Source organism: Xyrauchen texanus, chromosome 26, assembly GCF_025860055.1.
Source record: "Xyrauchen texanus isolate HMW12.3.18 chromosome 26, RBS_HiC_50CHRs, whole genome shotgun sequence".
Classification (NCBI taxonomy): Eukaryota; Metazoa; Chordata; class Actinopteri; order Cypriniformes; family Catostomidae; genus Xyrauchen; species Xyrauchen texanus.
In genome coordinates, this window is record NC_068301.1 from 7,802,961 (window position 1) to 7,822,981 (window position 20,021).

Sequence of the window (20,021 nt, forward strand, 5' to 3'; positions counted from 1 at the left end):
ATCCTAAAATGCTTGTTCCGGGGTTTTGGAGTAGTATGCATGCACTCCACCGATTTTCTTTAAACAGGGACCTGAATTATTCGGATGAGATTGACGTTGGATTTCAGCCAATGACTTGTGGGCATTAGACTGCCTTGGAACAACTCTCGGGCCAATCAGCGCTCGGAAGGGGCGGGCCGATGACGTGTAGGCAACAGGTTGTTTCAGAATAAATGCTTTGACAGTTTTGCATGGACCTGGACCGTCCATCCTCAACAAGGTCAACACGGAGTTTCTTAATTATTCCAAACCTAGAGAGACCTTAATTGACTGTGCCTGGTGAAGCTCCCGGGAAAACAGGTAAGCAAATTGAATTCAATAGTTTACTCGGCGGTGTATGTTTGCCTTTGGCTTTGTGCTGTTTTTATTGTCGTTGTTTATGTGTAGCCTTTGGGTTCGTATAATCCATAATCATATGGCTCCACATTTACACCAGTGTTCTTCTGGGCGAAGCACAGGAAAAACCTGTTGCTTTGTGTCCGATGGCTGGATTACAGTAGAGAAGATGAGCTGATCCAGGCTGATATCTCTCCTCCTCTATAATATAATATAATATAATATAATAAAGTCATTATGTCTCGAGAATCTGCTTTGATCTCGCCGCTTGGAAAAATATCTGACTTTCTCTTTGAAAAAAAATATAAATAAAAATATAGGCGCAATCAGCATGTGACAAGTAGTGAAATTATAGACATATGTAGCCTATATAACGTATGCAAATTATTATTATTATTATTTTTTAAATATCCCACATAACCGAAACCGAAGAAGCCAGTCGAACACCGCTGTTGGAAAAAGTAGTTCAAACCGTCTTCATTTGAACTTAAATGTATCTTTATCTCGTGTGTTAATATAAACACTCATTTGGTTTCGTCCCCGTCGATACTGACTAACTTGTTTGGTGGGTGTGGCGCAATTTAAACATGGAATCTCGTGGCTTGTCTGGGAGAAAACGTTTCATCCAACATCTGCTTCCACAGTACACCAACATCATGTGTAAATAGTCAAACTAAAGGACAATTAGAGCTCCTCTAGAAAGCTTGTGTCTCATTTGAACGTGTAACTTAATATTAAGCTTTTGGTTATTTCCAACACTGTTACTAGAACATCCTGGACATCAACTCGAGCATTCCTGAAGAGAATATCCAGAGAGTATTGCTTATTTACAGTAAAATATGGAAACTACCATAGCAAAATGTCATCTTTGTGCAGTTTAGTTTGCACCGTACCAAAAGTACTGTTACAGAATCATATGCGGTAATGGTTGTCAGATGGTAAAACTATGGTACTTTAATATTATGGTACTTCTGAATGATAATCATATTAATTTACTGTGATATTTACATGATACTGCAAAGAATACCTTGGAACTACCATAGTATGTCTCCTAAAGACATGTTATTGCCATGATACAAGACCACACCAAGCATGAAATTGTGATTTGTACAACTCAAACATGGTGGCACCATGGTACGTGTTTGGTATTTTTATTTAATAGTATTTAATAAGTCAATATTAGGGTTGAATTCTGAATTAAAGGAATATTCTGGGAAAACTGGTTTCACCATACAAGCATCAGCCAAGACAACAACAGGAATAAAGGGAGTAATTTCAAACACTATTGCCCTAAGGGTATCAATATCTTCAAGAAGTGTGAAACATAAGCCAGGTGAATTTGTTTTAGTTTTTGTGTAGCAAAAGCTGTCAACCCATATAAAAACACTCAAACACTCAAATATGTGATACGCATGTACCGGTGACTTTATTGATACGTTATATGTTTAAGACTTCTGTCACAAGTTTTTAAGTACTCTGGGAATATTTGGCAATTTTATTTGTTTATATTTAGTGTCAGTTGTCACTTATTTTCATATCAAACATGTGCAGCTGAGGTGAGTCATGTTAGTGTATCTATTATAATCTTACAGGATCTGTTGTAATAAATTAAGTAAACTGAGACTTGTCCTCTGCCACCCGGATTGAGGTCAGTAACCGCGCCACCACAAGGACCTACTAAGTAGTGGGAATTGGGCATTCCAAATTGGGAGAAAAGGGGATTTAAAAAAATAATTAATAAAAAATGTAAACATGAAAAATATGAAGTTGACACATCATAGAATCAATAAACATGGTGTACAGTGTTAAACAGTATTTACACAGCACTGCTGAATTTAAAATGTAACATAAAAAATAATAATAAATTACACTTAAAAAATATGTTGGTCAGTACAAAGTTCTTTTTTTTTTTTGTTCTTTTTTTTTTAATAACTTCTGAAATACTAACAAAATTAACAAGCAATGGGGTTAGTGTTAAGGAGTTCTAAGAAATAAAAACATTTATTTAATACAAATTTATATGCTAAATCAAAGTCTTGATTTCTAGACTAATGGATGATTATGTATATAGATAATAATGTTTTTGTAATGTGTCCATCAGATAAAATTTATTTAATTCAAATGGCATTAATTAGGTTAAATGTCAAGTCATTTTTATTTGTATATAGTGCTTTTCACAACACGCATCATTTCAAAGCAGCTTTACAGAAAATCATTGTGTAATGTCTGTTATATCTTAAAGTCCCCAGTGAGCATCTTCACTGAAAAACGTGAAAATCAAGCCTCAATTTTTTTGTCATTAGGCGACTGTGGCAAGGAACAAAACACCATAAGATGTTCGTTAGTTGAGAATAAAACAGTGGGATAAACCAGGCTCTGTGTGGCAGTGTGGTAAATGTGGCAGTAAATAGCTTAAACGATACAATCAAAGCAAATGTCACATGCTTTTTTTTATATATATATAGCTAATTAAGAGTATTTGCAATGCAACTTTGTCTTGCAACTTTGAACTCTTGATAATCCAAGTTCATGTGCATAACATGAGAGATTGATCGCACAGAGAGGTGATGATCCTGTCTAGTAGCATTCCTCTCAGAACAGAAAGTTTTTTCTGATGCCAGGTCAGACCCAGTGCTCAGTGAAAGGTGAAATTTGCAGCCGCACAAACTGTCCAGACCTTTCTGCATGGGTTTGTAGCTCCTAATGATTGGCAGATGTGCACAGATCTATTCTGACCAAAAACTAGACCCCATAAAATCTGCAACCTAGATTATAAATGGAAAGCAGGAGTGAAAAGCATTGGCTAGCTGATCTTTAGTTGGTCTAATTGAGAAATGTCTTGGTAATGCCTTTCACTTTGTCTTACTAAGAAACTTTAACCAACCCAAAAGTACACTTAACTTACCCATCTTAAATGAGGAATTTTACAGTTTCCTCATACTATGTTCCAATTCTTTAACCAATGAGTAATTACATGGTGGGTTCTGTTTTGTAGGAATGCTTGGAATCCCACTTATGTGAGGTAGACAATGGCTGACTTTATGTAACTAATCACACCTAATGCTTCAATAGGAGCGCCGACAGTTATAATGTAACAAGCCCCCCATTACATGAAGTTATTCATTGATAGCCCCAAGTTTATGGACTGTTGTTTTAGTTTTCAATTTTTCAGGATTTGTCCCTTAGAGCTATACTAGAGCATGTTAAGGGGGTGTTTAACACAGGAAGCAACATACTACTTATAAAATGCCCAACAGTGCTTGAATGATTATTCATTTGTACAGAAATTGCAGATAAAAATGGCTTCAAGGCCTTAAGCAGCACACACTTACTCACACGGTCTATGTGAGTGGGGAAGAAGAGAGTTTAAGAAGATGCCTTCCAGAGCTGCAGATGTTTTGTGCAGAAGGCATTGCCAGCCAACTTAGAAAATATTTAAAACCATAAGAATTTTCTGTCATTTTCATGACATTTCTAGATATTAACTTGTGTCTTTCTTGTGATCCGAATAATGTGCTAAGTGAGAGTATATTTATTTATTTATGCAAAAACTTGACTGACAAATGTAAGTGACCTGTGATATCCTTCCCTCGTCTTATTCCAAACCCCAATGTTTTCTTCTGTTAAAGGGTTTGGAAAATCTGTAATTTTGGGAAAATCGTAATGACATCGTATGTTGTTGTGCCTGGGTAGCTCAGCGAGTATTGATGCTGACCACTACCACTGGAGTCGTGAGTTCAAATCCAGGGTGTGCTGAGTGACTTCAGCCAGGTCTCCTAAGCAGCCAAATTGGCCAGGTTGTTAGGGAGTCAATGGGGCATGTGGTAAGTTGTGCATGGATCGCAGAGAGTAGCATAAGCCTCTGCGGTGTCATGCACAGCGAGCCACATGCTAAGATGCGCGGATTGCCTGTCTCAGAAGTGGAGGCAACTGAGACTTGTCCTCCGCCACCCAGATTGAGGTGAGTAACCGTGCCATCATGAGAACCTAGTAAGTAGTGGGAATTGGGTGTGCCAAATTTGAGAGAAAAGGGGATAATTATTATTTTTTTTAATATAACAGTTTGTTGTATTGTTTATTTTTTCTATGTGAGTAAATTCTAACTCCGATAATTTCTTGCAATATCACCATCTAATAGTATTATTACGACTTTTCATGAGACTGGGTTGGGGCAGTCTCTTAGTCCGTAAAGGTCTAGTTTAAACTCTTAGTAACATTAATCCAACACTCAAGTATATGTTATGTGTGCTACATACTAGCATTTTTATATAATTGAGGAATGTTGCCTTTACAGTGAAATGTTATGTTTGCGTTGATGTCTACTGCATACTGGAACTGTGTTGCAGGAAAATGGGAAGACAGGAAGTAGAGTGGAATGTGCTAGAACCTGCTCTTACCAGCAGGCACACCTGTTTGTCACACACAAACAATATCGCTCTCTTTTCTATGAAATGTAGAGCAGTCTCAATGCCTGTGCTGATATCTGATAACTGTGTTACGCACAAAATTTTCTATTTCCCCAAGTGTGAAGCTGTATTGAGAATTTGACATAAAAATAGAGATATTTGTTTAAAAGTATTATTAATATTTATATGGAAATTTTAACATGATCCAAAATGGCAGTAGCAAAGCCGGCTTGGGTAAAAACCGTAAAAAACCTGCACAAATAACCCAGTGAAGCTAATAGCATGAAAAGATAAAAAATATTTGCAAACCAAAACTATTTACACAAAGTCAGATGCTGAATTTGAACCATTCTCTGCAAAATTGTCAGATACAGTAGCTACATTAATTGTTCGGCTTCCGGACATAGCCTGCTAGTAAAAACAAGGGATCACTGCAGTAGAATTTATTTTAGATGACATTGTTTTTCATATAAAAAATGTTGACTTGTCATCACTGTAACCACCTCCAGTCACTGTGAGAACTTGGCAGTGTGATAATGAAGATATTGTTGACTTTTGTATAAAAAAAAACAGCTTGTGTTCCTCATTTGTAAGTAAATTTGTATAAAAGCATCTGCTAAATGACAATGTAAATCAATGCATTTTCAAACGAAAATATATTGGTGTGGACAAGACCTTATTTTTTTTTTTATATTTTTGTCTCTTTATGGGTGGGTTCACAGACTTGTTATGTTTTTTGTCTTGGTTTCACAGCAGGCCACAATGAGTTCCCTCTCAGCAGAAAGGAAGCCCCCTCTGGACTATGGTGTCCAGATCCGCTTCATCAAAGATCTGGACGACACCGGCGGAGGGTTCCCAGACAGGACTCGACTGGCCGGCGGAGTTGGTGGTGTTAGCAATGGAAGTCCTTCACCTTCTAAATATGGAGTAGCCGTGCGGGTGCAAGGCATTTCAGGACAGCCATATGTGGTGCTCAAAGACGGAGAAAAAGGAGACTCTTATGGGGTACAGCTGAAGACTCAACCACAAACTCAAAGCTCAGCCCCAGTTATCTCTCGGTCTTCCCCTTACAGAAGTCTTCTGCCGGTACAAAGGGAAGGGGCTCGGACTCCCCAGGACTCTTTTTCCCCATTTGGCCAACCTAGCTCTCCAGATGAGGAATATGGGAGCCCTTTAAAGAGGCCACCTGGTGACGGACAAGCGGGAAGCCAAGTAGAGGGCGAGGGCAGGCCTACAGAACACCTTACCCCTTCTAATCTGGCTCCCAGGGTGGACAACAAGGACAATGATGATTTTAATGAAGCAGGACTTAGGAAGGTCAGGCAGAATGGAATTGGTGGTAGTACGAATGGAACAGGAGTAAATGGATCTTACCCTCCTCCTTCCACAGGCTCCTCATTGGATGAAGGGCAAGCCCCAGCAATAGACACCAAGTCATTGGCTCCCATTAATAAACTTATCAGCCGGTTTGGCGGTAGTGATGTTCCCAATTTAGAACCCCGAACTCGGCCTTACTTTGATAACAAAGTACGATCCCAAAGCGTAGATGCCCTGAACAAACCTAACGATGAGCCCCCACCGACTTCGCCAACTATTAATCCTTATGCTTCTATTACACCAGCCACAGTGCCCAAACTCAGCTCACCTAAACCATCAACTGGCAGTCTAGGACGGGACTCCAACTTTGTCACTAAAGTTGCCACGGTCCCCAATTCTAAACCTCTTGCTTTCATCCAATCACCAAAGCTGTTCGTTCCCAAGGAGGCACCACCTTTTCTACCAAAGAAACCAGTGAGTCCTTCTTTGGAAGTGTTCTTCCAAAATTACAATTCTGTCATTTAGTCAACCTCATACTGTTCTCAAACCTTATGACTGACTTCTGTGTAACACAAAAAGAGAAGTTTCAAAGTACAACAGCACTTTTCCATACAATAAAAGTGAATGTGGACTTGGGCTGTCGAGGTCTGTTCCTCACACAAAGCTATCTTATGGCTTTAGAAGATTTGGAATGCAGTGAATGTGTTATATGGGCTGGTACTTTTAACTGTTACTCTTGTCAGTTTTTGAGCTTGACAGCCTCCAGTCCCCATTCACTTTCATTGGATGGAAAAGACCTGCTAAGCTTATCCTTTGAAAAAGGAATCCATTCAATTTCTTACAATAGCTTTAACAACTTTTTTACGTTATAATCTTAGACCTTTAAAATGTCTTATTTCCAGGTGACCCCTGACCTCATAAAGAGCCAGACCCCGAGTAGAGAATTTGATAACGGAGAGGATGCCCAGGCCAAACATGCCATTTACAACATTCTTAAAGAAGGGTACAATAATACTTTTAATTATTTTGGATTTATAAAGCTGTCAATTAATGTACTTCCCTATAAATACAGACATATCAGTAAATGCATAAAGACATACCTCAGGATTACAGTTGAGTCTCTGCTAATTACACATACAAAAATATTTAAGGAAATATTTAAGTTTGCTAAGGCGATTACTATTGCTTATACGGTACTTGGATTTAGGGATTTGAACAAAGTTTAAGTATACATTTTGGTATGTTACTTGTTATTTATAGTAGAGAAATGAATTATACTTGGTGTGCTTGTGGTCAGTCTTATGGTTTTCACCTGGCAGATGATAAAATGGGTGAACAAATCCCATATTACTTTTTAGGGACCAAAATATCAAAGAGATATAGGGACTGGCTCTTTTGACTATGGCAAGTAAGCAACCAGTCTGAACACCCTAGCAACTGCAAAACAATGCCCTAGTAACGCCCCAAAGCAACACCATAACATCGGGCATGTAACACTCCCATTCTCTTCATGAAAAGAAAAAAAATAATTTTCTCTTTGTTCATTCAATATTCTTCCCCCTTTTTTTCATATTTTTTTTCAAACACTAGGTCTATTGAGAACGAGATGGCCATTAAACATAAAGCGAGTCTCATTCATGAGAGGTTCGGTGGGGTGAAGGTAAGAATGCTCAAGTTCAATAAATCAGGTTGCGTTTCCCAGCACTGAATGTTGCTTTGTGGTATTTGTTAAACGAGGAAGTTACATCCACATTGGGTGTGTGTGTGCGCGCACCCATAGTTTGCGTATCAGTCCTTGTTTTGCATGTCTTGAGAGAGAGAGCGAGCATAAAAGAGAAAGATATTCTGGGACAGTAAAAGAAGAAGATAACCGAAGCAAATGCCCATGTCCATCTGTTCAAAATTATTTAATTGTAACTTCATTATGTACACAATAGCAAGAAAATTAAGTTCTGAACTTGATTGGAACAAATTACTAAAAGTCCGGTATACTCTTTTATAGACTTATTTCACAAGGTTTTGCTTTATAGGCATGCAATTTAAATACACTTTAAAAAGACAGTGAATATTTGGACCTTTTTATTATCTGTCTGAATGTCAGTGAATGTCCAAATATTCATCCTCCTTGTCTTCTCATACATAAATGCATGTGTGGGCTTTTGTGTGTATAATATTGTTAGCCTACGTGTTTGCATAAGCTTCCCTGTGTGTGAAATATCCTCTGGTCTCTTGGCAACCGTAGCCTTAACAAGGAAAGCTGATTAGGGCACATGGTCGAGCGCTCTCTCTCTTGTGAGCCATCAATAATTAAGTTAAACTGGAAATGGATACCTGTGAGGGGGGTTTTCCCTCAGTCGGAGAGCCCTTGATGTGTCTATTTAGGTTTCTGTATTAACGGACAATTGTTGAATGGCCTCTCTCGCAATCATATACCACTGAGCGCTTGTCCATGCATGATAAACTCCGTTGTTGTGGACAGTATCGCTGGGAGATGTTGTGACAGTTCTTAATTAAGCTCATGAGTATGGGGTAAACCTCATTCACCCAACGTTTGGAGGTTTTTAATGTTTCACCATGGGTGTGTAGTAACCATGATTATTTTATTTTTTTTTAATCAACTTTAAAGCTCCGATAATAGACATGTTCTAACAGAAGAATTAATGTGTGCTTTTATAAAATTATAAGCTTCACATTTCTGCCTTTTTAAACCCTCTAAAAAATGGCCCCATTCACTTTCACTGTATGCAGTGAATGAGTTATATGGGCTGGTACTTGTATGTTGTTACTCTTGTCAGTTTTTGAGCTTGACAGCCTCCAGTCCCCATTCACTTTCATTGGATCAACCTAATTTTTTGAAAGAAAAGGATGGACGAGTCAAAATTATTTTAAATAATGGTAATCAACATTATGCCACAAATGCTGATAATTTAGATTTACTTGTATTGAACCCAGAATATGCCTTTAACTAGAAGACAAAAATGTTGCTGATTGTGTGATTGATTATGTGTGAGGGATATTAGTGATCTTGTTACAGTGTTTTCATTAGTAAATATTGAGAAATAAAGATTGAACAACTAAATGAAAAACCATGGCTGTGACCACAACATATTTTTATTGTAATTCTAATGTGGTTACTAAGGGCTAGAAAATGCATATACTTTGAAGGATGTACTTGAAATGTGTATATACATTTTTAATTTGCCCCAGCAAGCAACCACCTAGGGCACCCGAGCAATGCCCTAGTAACCACCCAGAACACCCTCATCAGTCATCAAATGTGTAAAGTTTTAGAATAAATAAATTAACTAATCTAAGTATTGTTAAGTTATTGGATTTCCAATATTTTTGAATAAGACTAATTGATTAAAATAGAGCAGATCCAACTTCATCCAAATTTTTTTGCATGCAGGTTCTAAGACATCATGACTGAGTAAATGTAACCTGAATGATCTGGTGGTTTTAGAGACTAATTTCACTGGGTGCGTCAATTTCACATGGTGGTCGTGTCTAGAAGGGATCCCTCTTTCGTCAATCTTGCGAGATTATACAGATTATACACGCCGTTTGAAGTCGCACAGCAACTATCAGCGCTAGTGAAAGATTATTATAAATTGACTATTTATCAAAACAGACATTCTTGATGATCAATTCAAGCTCTAAAATAAATATTTCACATAATACATTTGATAACTTCATCTGTATTTGTCATGAGATATTGTAAATCAGTGGAGAAGTACATCAATCAGTGCCGGTAGTAGGAGTCCGAATGGGTGGTCTAGTGGTAACGAATTCACTTTGTCCATGAGAGGCTTACAGTTCTAATCCGGCCATATGTAACTTTATATTTTAATAAACAATGTGTAAAAGTTTCGTTGAGTAGAAAGGAGGAAGCTGGGATTGGCTTGAAAAATACACATAGACTTTAATTTTCAACTTAACTTTGCTTTTGAGCAGAACACTGAAACGCAGACACGCACACAAACGTGTGTGTGTCTCTCTCTCTCTGGCATCCCCTGCTCCTCCTTATCTCTCTCTCTCCCGCTGATTGGGGCAACTCGGCACCAGGCGCGCACCCTCACGGCCCGGCCACACAAAGATTGCATCCGCACCTCAGTGAATATATATCTTGAGTGGGGTCAAATTTATTAGCATTTTTCTATGCCATTCCACCGGAACTTGCAGCAACGAGGAGCACTCACCACCCATTCTCGATTACTCGAGTACATCATTGCTGCACATATGTTGCTATCTTATTAATAGATAATTGTATATAATATACGCATATGATGTTTAAAATTAAAAGACGTTCATGAGCATGCCATTGTTATTTTGCTTGCCATCTTAAACTGATCTTTAACTTTATATGTCATTGTGACAAGGTTCTTTAACTCTCTTTGAAGGAGGAAACTGGGGCCAGGTGAACAGTCCAACTTAAGTTTTATTATCACACTTTTCAGTACTTTTGCATTTCCCTCTCCCGGCATTCTGGATTGCCCTTTTTATCCCTCTCCACTCTCACTGAAAACACAAAGCAGCTGTTAGAGGTGATTGCCTACAGGTGTCAATCCTTACCATTCTGTCTGCATGTCTCTCCACAGACGTCCCTCGGCCACACCCCCATCACCACAGTCGTTCTTTTGATAAACATGGTTTACTGATGAATATACCTGTAGTTACACATACTTGGACTATGTATAATATTTACATTTATGCATTTGGCAGACGCTTTTATCCAAAGCAACTTATAGTGCACTTATTACAGGGACAATCCCCCTGGAGCAACCTGGAGTTAAGTGCCTTGCTCAAGGACCTTCTGATTAACAGTTATGTGCTTTAGCCCACTAAGCCACCATCACTCTCCAGACTGCGCATGTGTGAGAAGTTGACAAAAGAGGGATCCCTTCTTACTAAAATTATTTCAGTGGCCCATTGAAGTGTTATTGAACATATGGGCATGCGTTTCTGTGAGCTTCAGTTTATGGATAAAATGTCCGCAGAGTTGTAAGTGACTTTAAAAAATAATTAGCAAAAGAAATTAATGGAATTTGAACGTAGTACATCATCCCCCTCCAACCCACACCCTAAACCTAACCATCAGTGTAGGGAAAATGCAAGCTCCCAATCGCACTCCTCATTATGGGAACACAATTACTTCCTCGTTTCCATAGGACCAGAGAAGGTACACACATTTGAATTGATGAAAAGATGTCTGATGTGAGAAGGCGCTTGTCATAATTCAGCAGAATTAATTTCATGGTTTCGGAGCATGTCGATTTCCTGTGTGATCGTGTTGCAATAACTATAACGTTATATGAGCTGAGTTGATGTGATACATTTGCAATTGCTTGGGCTTAATATAATTGATTGTAATTGTCTTAATTGAGTGCTTTAGTAAAATATCATGATAATGCCTAATTGTTTTTAATTTACTTGGCTAGAAGGTGTTCAAAGGTTACTTTTGAGAATACTGCCCTGCAGTTTTTGTAATCAGTTAAAAGAGAAGGACTACGATAAGCCTTTAATGATTTATTTTATTCAAGCAGTAACTTAAGAAACCACAACCCAAGAGGTCAGTTCAAATGACCACATAGTAGCCATATGTGGTCATTATAATGATGGCAACAGCAGTTAAATGAAGCTCTAGTGTGGGGTTCCTCATTCTGAATAAACCGAAATCCTAGAAGAGTGAGATATGCAAGGAGACCGCTGACTGCTTGCTGTGTGTGTCATATGTTTGTAAAAGAATATGTTAGTATCAGGACAGAATAATTTGTGTTTTTGGTTCCTGCCTTGTGTCTTTTGGGATATGACGGTGGAGATACACCAAGATCTACATTTCAGTCATGTGATCTTTGTTGAAAGTTGATTAGGTTAAAGCATGTATCATCAGGAGTTGCTCAGAATCTCCATGCATGTTTGTGAAAAATTACTAGGGACAAGATGATTGACTTAATGGGTTTAGTGGATATTCAGGACACACACATACATTCAGGCCATTGGAAGCAAAAAGAAAACCCTTTTGTTTAATATTAGTCCTTAAAATCCTTGTATGGCAAAGAGGATGGATTTTTGCTCTAATCAAATTGAGAATTAGCATTTTGACAATTACCGATAGATAAGGTATGTGGTTAAATCAGTGTTCTAGATTCAATACAAGTTCAACTCAATCAAAAGTATTTGTGGCATAATATTGATAATCACAAGGTATTTTCACTCATCCATCGTTCATTTAAAAACAGCAAAAATCATGGTTACAATAAGGCACTTGCAGTGAAAGTGAATGGGACCGGTACATAATTCAAATACACATTGTTTCAAAAGTACAAAACAAGATGTAAACATTATACATGTTAGCATGATATTAGTGTGATAAAATCATTTGCTAACCTTGTCTTGGTAAAGTAATATCCAGTATTATAACTCTGTTGTCATAACGACATGACGCGGAAAACCCTGTAATCTGGTAACCGCTGTAACGCTGGAAAATTCCTGATTTTATCACACTTAATTCATGTAAACATGTAGAATGATTGCGCCTAATGGCTATACTTTTGAAACGGCATGAGCATACTAATTAAACGTGTCTCCATTTAAACACAAAACCCATCTTCAGTCCGACCCATGTAGCAGCAGTGCAGTGCAGAAAATCATGCAGATATGGGTCAGGAGCTTCAGTTTACGGTCGCATCAATCATCAGAATGGGGGGAAAAAAGAGAATCTCAGTGATCTTTACCGTGGCATGATTGTTAGAGCCAGACGGGTGATCTCCTGGGATTTTCACATACAATAATCTTGCGTTTACTCCGAATGGTGCCAAAAACAAAAGCCATCCAGTGAGTGGCAGTTCTGCTGATGGAAATGCCTTGTTGATGAGAGAGGTCAACGGTGAATGGCCAGACTGGTTCAAGCTGACAAAGGCTACAGTAACACAGATAACCCCTCTGTACAATTGTAGTGAGCCAAATATCATCTCAGAATATAAAACATGTCAAACCTTGAGGCGGATGGGCTACAACAGTTTAAGAGCACGTCTGATCCACGTGATCCAAAGCTCATCATTTATTTGCCAGCACATTTCATTGGCTGGCGGGGGAACTGCACACTCACTGTTAATAAATAAAAAAACAACCTCTTTTTGTCCGAGTGTGAAAGTTCGCTCCATGTGTGAATGGCTTTATAGGAATCCATTGTTTCTATTTAAAATGTTATTTTATTTTGCATTTGGTGAGCAAAGGCCTCAAATTGCCTCTAACAGCTCCTCTATTGGTAAACTAGAATCATTTAAGCAAGCAAGTGTTTTTTATGGTTTATGTAATTTTAGTGTATTGTTGGTTAATCGTTGAAGTAACGTTGATGTTTGGTATTCAACAGAGTCCTCAGATACTAGTTACTGACAGCAATCTGAAGACTGAACTGGAGCAGGCTTTCAACAAGAACACACAATTGCAGCAACTCCTGGACAAGACCAAGAGAGAACTGCAGGAAAACCAGGACCAGTAAGTGTGCCTTTTCTTATCATCAACACTTTGTGAAGCACGTGTGCATTTCCAATGGAATGCAGTATATGCCCCTGTCATGAAGAGGCATTTGATTGGATGTTGCTTTCTGATGTCCTAATTAGATTTGGCAAATTTGTTGTTTCTGCCTTCAGAATGGTGGAGCTACGGATGGATAGAGAGGGGGCGGAGTCTCGCTTACGGCACCAGGAAGATCAGCTGGCTCAACTCCAGGAAGAGCTTCGACGAATGTCGGAAAATTCCCCTCAGTCTGACACCATTCAGCTAGTATGCACAAAAACATGTGGAATGTTGAATAATTGTGGTGTCTAGTATTTATGGTTCTTGATCAGGCTTTTAAAAAAATACTTAATATATGTAATAATGTGTTATAAATGTATTCATTGCGTCTGTCTGTCTATCTATTTATCTGTCTTTCTATCTCCTCAGGACTTGATGACAGTACAGGCGGACCTGTCAGAGTCTCTTATGCTACGGCAGAAGCTGGAGGACACTCTAAGGCAGAGAGAGCGAGAGCTTACCGCTCTCAAAGGGGCCCTGAAGGATGAGGTTGAGTCCCATGATAAAGATATGGATGCCCTGAGAGAACAGTACAGTCAAGACATGGAGGCCCTGCGTCACAGCATGGAGACTGTCTCACAGGTATACTGGGTGAAGAATACCTGTTTCTTAAAGGAAGGGATACTGTAATTCACCTAAAATTTAATCTTTGCATCACACCATGTCGTCTCAAGTCACTGACTCTCATTGAAACCGAATGACTTCTGCTGGAAATCTCTGTCAGTGTGGATGCCCCTTAATAATTTTAGCATTTGGTTGCTGAGACTATTTTTATTGCCAACTATTTTAGCCAGATCCATCAGTATTTCTATCCATTCTGCTCTATCCTGACAGTAGTAAGAACTTTTATGACCATTCAAGAACTGACACTCTGTGTCTCTGACCTTCTGTGCAGTCTCAGCTGGAAATCGAGGCTGAGCGTCAGAAGGTGAACGTTTCTATCTTGGCTCTGGAGGAGGAGCTGGAGAGCTACAAAGATCAAAGAGACGAATGGAAGGAGAAGTTTAACTCTGCCAGCCAAGAGTAAGTGCAAAAAGTCCATAAAAAAACATTAAACATTTCATTAGCATTGCTACTGGAAGGCCTAGTGTAGGACCCTCAAAAGGTCCACTGACTCAAAAATATTGCCCTGATATGGACATTTTTGTAGATGTACAAACTCCATTTGTTACAAAACGTATTTCTTGAAAGATCCAAAGGTGTCGCATCAAGGTTTAAGTCCATATTTGTCAAATAAGTCTAATGACAGAACTGTAACCATATACAAACAATCTTGTGACCAACACCCATTATTAACATTCAGTGTTATCTTAAGGACTTCAGTACATAATAAATGTTTTGCTAAAATTTTGCCTTCTGATCCACTAGGTTAAAAAGGTCCGATCTACAATTCTTTTAGATTAAGTTATTATCCTTTATCAATACTTATTCATTAGGTTACAGAAATACTTTATTTTAAGGTTATAATAAGATAAGTGATGTTTAAAGGACATTTAACTTTTTTAAGGTAGGATTTGGCCAGAACATTTTATTTTCTTGTACCACACCATTTGTTGTATTTATTGTATTATATGTTGTCTTTCAGTTTAAATTGTTATTTTTAATTGAGCTTTATGCTGTGTCTTTGTCTTTTGTTTTGTTTCTGATGCATGCCTTCAATTTTGGTTCTTGTTTGCCAGGCGGGGGCAGCACAGCGCATTTGAAAAGTGAGAGATTTGTTGGCGTATATAGAGACGCCTTAGGCATAAATTAATCATTTGTGATTGATCAATGTATCTTAATGGAAATCAGTAATCTTTCAAAAGATCTGGTCCACTGACACACTTTACTAGTCTATTAACCTTAAGAATTTGGCTTAAAAACTTCAACATGTTTACGACTAATCAAAATGAAATCCTTCATTTTCACTGTCCACGCTGGATCATCATATCTAACCAAACATTATTTGATTATCACTAATATGGCAATATTTCTAGTGCAGGTGATCCAAAGGGATGCTTAAATCTTTCCTCGTGTCGTAAATCATTTATGTTTTATTTCAGAACTAAAATAGTATTTATTCTTCTAAAGGATGTTGATTCTTCTACAGGTTGTCATCTGTTTTGTGTGTCGTTCTTCATATGCGAATATCTGAACTAACATTGGTAAATGTGATATTGTATGGAAGTATATTAATAACAAAAAAACTTTGGGGTAAAAAAAAGCATACTGAATTGCACTAATTGAAAAATAAATGCATTAACAGTGCACTACTAGAAATGTATAATGAACTGAATATCACCCGTCGAATAAAAAAAGATGACATTTTTGAAAAACTAAATATTTTGTATGTTAACTTTTGAAATGAGAAATATTTATTATTGGATTTGTAATAATTTGAGTGAAATCTTTTCAATTAAAATATATGAAACTGCATCCCCAAAAATGCAAGCACTATTAATGATATGCATTTATTTTTCTTTCTTTCTTTTTTCTTTTCTTTTTTTTTCAAAGATGTTTGTCATTAATATACTTCCATAATATTGTGTATAGACTGCTTCAGGCTCAGCAGGAAAAGAAGCAGCTTGAAGAGAAGCTGTTCACAATTAAGAAACAAACAGATGAAACCGATTCACACTCATTAACACAGGTAATATACATAAAGAGCCGTAATCTATTTCTCTGTTTTCCACAGTTAAAAAACATCTATGTATCTGATCAGAGTACTATGGCATGAATCTAGATAATTGCCTGACAATGGACTTAAAATGTATTTGCATTTACAGGATTTGCAGCGTTGCCGAGATGATTTAAAGAGAGCACAATCAGAATTGCTCAAACAGAAAGCAGAGGCAGCTAAAAAGGAGGAGGAGCTTAAATCAGCGATGAGAGCCAATGAGCAGCGAGAGAAAGAACTGAAGGTAGAGATTGACAGACTTAAAGACCAATTAAAGAACGACAAAGAGGAACTTGCAAAAACATTGGAGAAGACACAACAGGTATGATCAAACAAGGGTAGGACAAACTTTGCGGTCACACTCACTCAATTTGTCTCTAATTTGTTCATTTTCTTTTTGTGTAGCCCTCCGTGTTGGAGCAATCTCCGGATGCTGGGAGCAACCTGGAACTTCAAGAGGCGAACGCTCGCTTGAGAGAGAGAATAGCACGCATGGTAAAACATAAATGCAGTACACACAAATATGAATTAATCCAACATCCAGAATAGTGCTCAAAAGTGTTGGTTTACATGCTATTAGAAGCTTACGTACTATTTCAACACCATCTGTCCTTAAGACACTACTACAGTCCAGCGTTCCAAACAGCAGCTCCTCAGATGTTCTGGAGGAGGAGAACCGGAGCTTGAGGAACCAGTTGGAGGAGTCACGACGCACAGCGTCTCGGCTGGGACAGGAAAAAGACGAGCTCGGTAGACGTCTGGAGGAGAGGGAGAAGGAGAGAGAATACCTGAGAAAAGGCAAGAGTGAACTGGAGGAGCAGAAGAGACTGCTGGACCGAGCGCTGGAGAAGATTAATAAAGAGGTGTGTGTTAAGGGGGTTCCATTACCACATTACCATGTAACTAGCGAACTAGAAGTCTAATTCGCCATGGGTTCCCTCTGGATTTTCCTATGGGTTTTTTTGGTCTGTGGTAAACATTACTTGATACATGAACGTTGTAACAAATTACAGACTTTCATACCTCAAATGTGAATTTTGAAGCGACCATGTGTTTGAAAATTCACGTTTGATGTATGAGAGTGTTATCTATGTTGTACAACAAATGTCCCAACGTATCATCAATTAATGATTACAACAGACCTTATTTTACTCCAAAGTAAAAAAATTTAAAAAACATTACGATAATCCAGAGGGAACCCATGGTGAATTTTCTTCTGGGTTTTTGGACTATAACCTTTACAGCTCTATATATGTTTTTCATTATGACTTCAATTTCGTAATCTAGTTAACAGGCCAAGTAAAATTTCAATTGCTCTAAACAATCTCTCTTATCTAGTTAATTGGCCAAGCAAAATGTCAGTTTCGCTAAACAATCTTGCTTATATTGTTGATTTGGCCAAGCAAAATGTACATTTTTGCAAATTAATCTTGTCAATTGGCCGATTTAAAATGTCTTTTTGTCAATCAGTTTCTTTAATCTTGTTAACAGCCAAAAAATGTTTTCTGTTTTTCTCTCAAAATGGTCCTATATTGGCTGATATATCACAAATGTTTATTATTCTGCACTATCTTTCATTCCATTAGACCTCAAAATGTGTTTGTTTACTTTTCGATACATTAGCAGTTGTCCTTTTTTGTTATTTTCTTTCCCAGTACTCAATGTTACCTTATAATGTCAGGTCTTGATCAACCTTTTTTTGCTAATTTGGTCACATTTTATTTAATTTAGCTTTTTGTCTCTGTTTCGCTTTCTGTCAGATGGAGACTATGATGGGAGATTCACGTCAGTCTGTGCAGGTTCTTCAGTCTCAGTTAGATGAGTTCAAAGATCGCACTCGTAGAGAGCTGCAGGACGCTCAGAGACTGAGTAAAGACAGACTAACTGAGCTACAGAGAGCACAAACCCTCTTCAAGACCACACAAGAGGAGGTGAGACACTTTCAGAATTTTTTGTTTGTAAATGATAATCTTCATACATGATAGTATTTGTACATCTATTCATTGAAAATAATGACTACAATCATGACTCATTGCTAATATCTGTGGGTGCCTTTTATCTCAGGTATCTCGTCTGAAGAAAGATCTTTTATTATGTTCAGAGGAGAGGGAAAGCGCTCAGCTGGATAAAGAACTATTGAGCAGCCGTCTCAAGCATCTGGAGGGTGAGCTGGAGACAGAGAGAAGCTCACAGACGGACCGTGGCAGAGAGATACGACAGCTTGAGGTGCATATGAGTGTATAAAATGTAAGATGGATGTGTTCTCAGTAAGAAGGACCATCCGTCTAAAGATTGCTTTATAGGTTTCATTTGAACAAGAATGACAGCAAGAGAGAACCGGGAGATGTTTATAGAGAATTGTTTTGTAAAAGAGATGATCTCAATTTTAGGATAAACTGAAGACGTTAGACATCGAGCTGGATGAGGAGAAGAGTGGGGCAGAGTTACTGAATGAACGCATCACTCGCAGCCGAGAGCAGGTACACACACACAGGCAAATGTTCACTCACTGAGTACTTTAATAGGATCATGGTGTTCCTAATAAAGTGCCCAACGTGGTCTTCTGCTGTTGTAACCCATCCGCCTCGAGGTTCGATGTGTTGTGCATTCTGAGATGCTATTCTACTCACTACTAATGTACAGAGTGGTTTTCGGAGTTACTGTAGCCTTTTTGTCAGCTTCAACCAGTCTGGCCATTCTCCATCGACCTCTCTCATTAACAAGGCTGCTCACTGGATGTTTTTTTTGTTGTTTTTGGCACCATTCTGAGTAAACTCGAGAGACTGTTGTGTGTGAAAATCCCAGGAGATCAGCAGTTACCAAAATACTCAAACCAGCCCATCTGGCACCAACAACATGCCACGGTTGAAATAACTGGGATCACTTTTTCCCCATTCTGATGATTGATTTGAACATTAACTGAAGCGCCTGACCTGTATCTGCATGATTTTATGCATTGCACTGATTACGATTGGCTGATTAGATAATCACATGAATAAGTACAGGTGTTCCTAATAAAGTGCTCAGTGGGTACACACCATGCACACAGTACACACCATGTCTACTTAATATCATGCATTTGAGTTATATGCACCCTAAGAATAAGAAAAGTCTGTCAACATTTTAAATTATTCTATTTTGGCACAAATTTGGGAGTAGAAACAGAACAATTATACAGGTTTTTTACTTTAGTGCATACAACTCAAAAGTTTTTTCTGGGTCAGAGTGACTAAAATATTTTACTTTTTAAAGGAATATATCGATTTAAACCGTATCTTTTTGTTTTGTTTCTCAGGTGGATCAACTTCGCTCTGAACTGATGCAGGAGCGCTCTGCCAGACACGACCTTGAGATGGATAAGAGTGCCTTGGAAAGACAGGTACACACAAACTTATGCAAAAATGTGCAGAGGGATGAGTTTAAAATTTTAGGTACTTATTTATTATATTAGAATATTATATCGGTGTATCCACGGATCATTTAAAAGGTGTTTAATCAATTTTGTGGAAAATAAGGCCATTAAAAAGTCTTAAATACCCAAGGTATTATATATAATAATAATAATAATAATAATAATGTTTTTTTTAACATTTCCCTGTTTGGGTCATATGGTTGAGTGAAAACCCTATGAATGAAAACCATTCACGTCTCGCAGAGAATAGAGTGGATGCTGTTTTTATGTGTATGTT

The 20,021-nt window shown here is 38.0% G+C and overlaps 1 protein-coding gene across 2 annotated transcripts in view; it reads left to right on the forward strand.

Annotated features, from left to right (window-relative positions):
* Positions 1-209: 209 nt before the first annotated feature.
* Positions 210-20,021, forward strand: part of LOC127619429 (cingulin-like) — a 30,985-nt gene continuing 11,173 nt past the window's right edge. The window contains exons 1-17 of one of the 2 annotated variants that reach the window (XM_052092282.1): positions 210-339; positions 5,535-6,572; positions 7,001-7,101; positions 7,689-7,758; positions 13,471-13,595; positions 13,751-13,883; positions 14,046-14,258; positions 14,572-14,699; positions 15,356-15,382; positions 16,209-16,305; positions 16,442-16,654; positions 16,738-16,827; positions 16,950-17,195; positions 18,093-18,263; positions 18,397-18,558; positions 18,723-18,812; positions 19,628-19,711. In XM_052092282.1, the coding sequence (XP_051948242.1) occupies positions 5,544-6,572; positions 7,001-7,101; positions 7,689-7,758; positions 13,471-13,595; positions 13,751-13,883; positions 14,046-14,258; positions 14,572-14,699; positions 15,356-15,382; positions 16,209-16,305; positions 16,442-16,654; positions 16,738-16,827; positions 16,950-17,195; positions 18,093-18,263; positions 18,397-18,558; positions 18,723-18,812; positions 19,628-19,711 (2,979 nt within the window). In that variant the 5' untranslated portion in view covers positions 210-339; positions 5,535-5,543. The remainder of the gene's footprint in view (positions 340-5,534; positions 6,573-7,000; positions 7,102-7,688; positions 7,759-13,470; positions 13,596-13,750; positions 13,884-14,045; positions 14,259-14,571; positions 14,700-15,355; positions 15,383-16,208; positions 16,306-16,441; positions 16,655-16,737; positions 16,828-16,949; positions 17,196-18,092; positions 18,264-18,396; positions 18,559-18,722; positions 18,813-19,627; positions 19,712-20,021) is intronic. The other variant, XM_052092283.1, reaches the window with a different exon arrangement.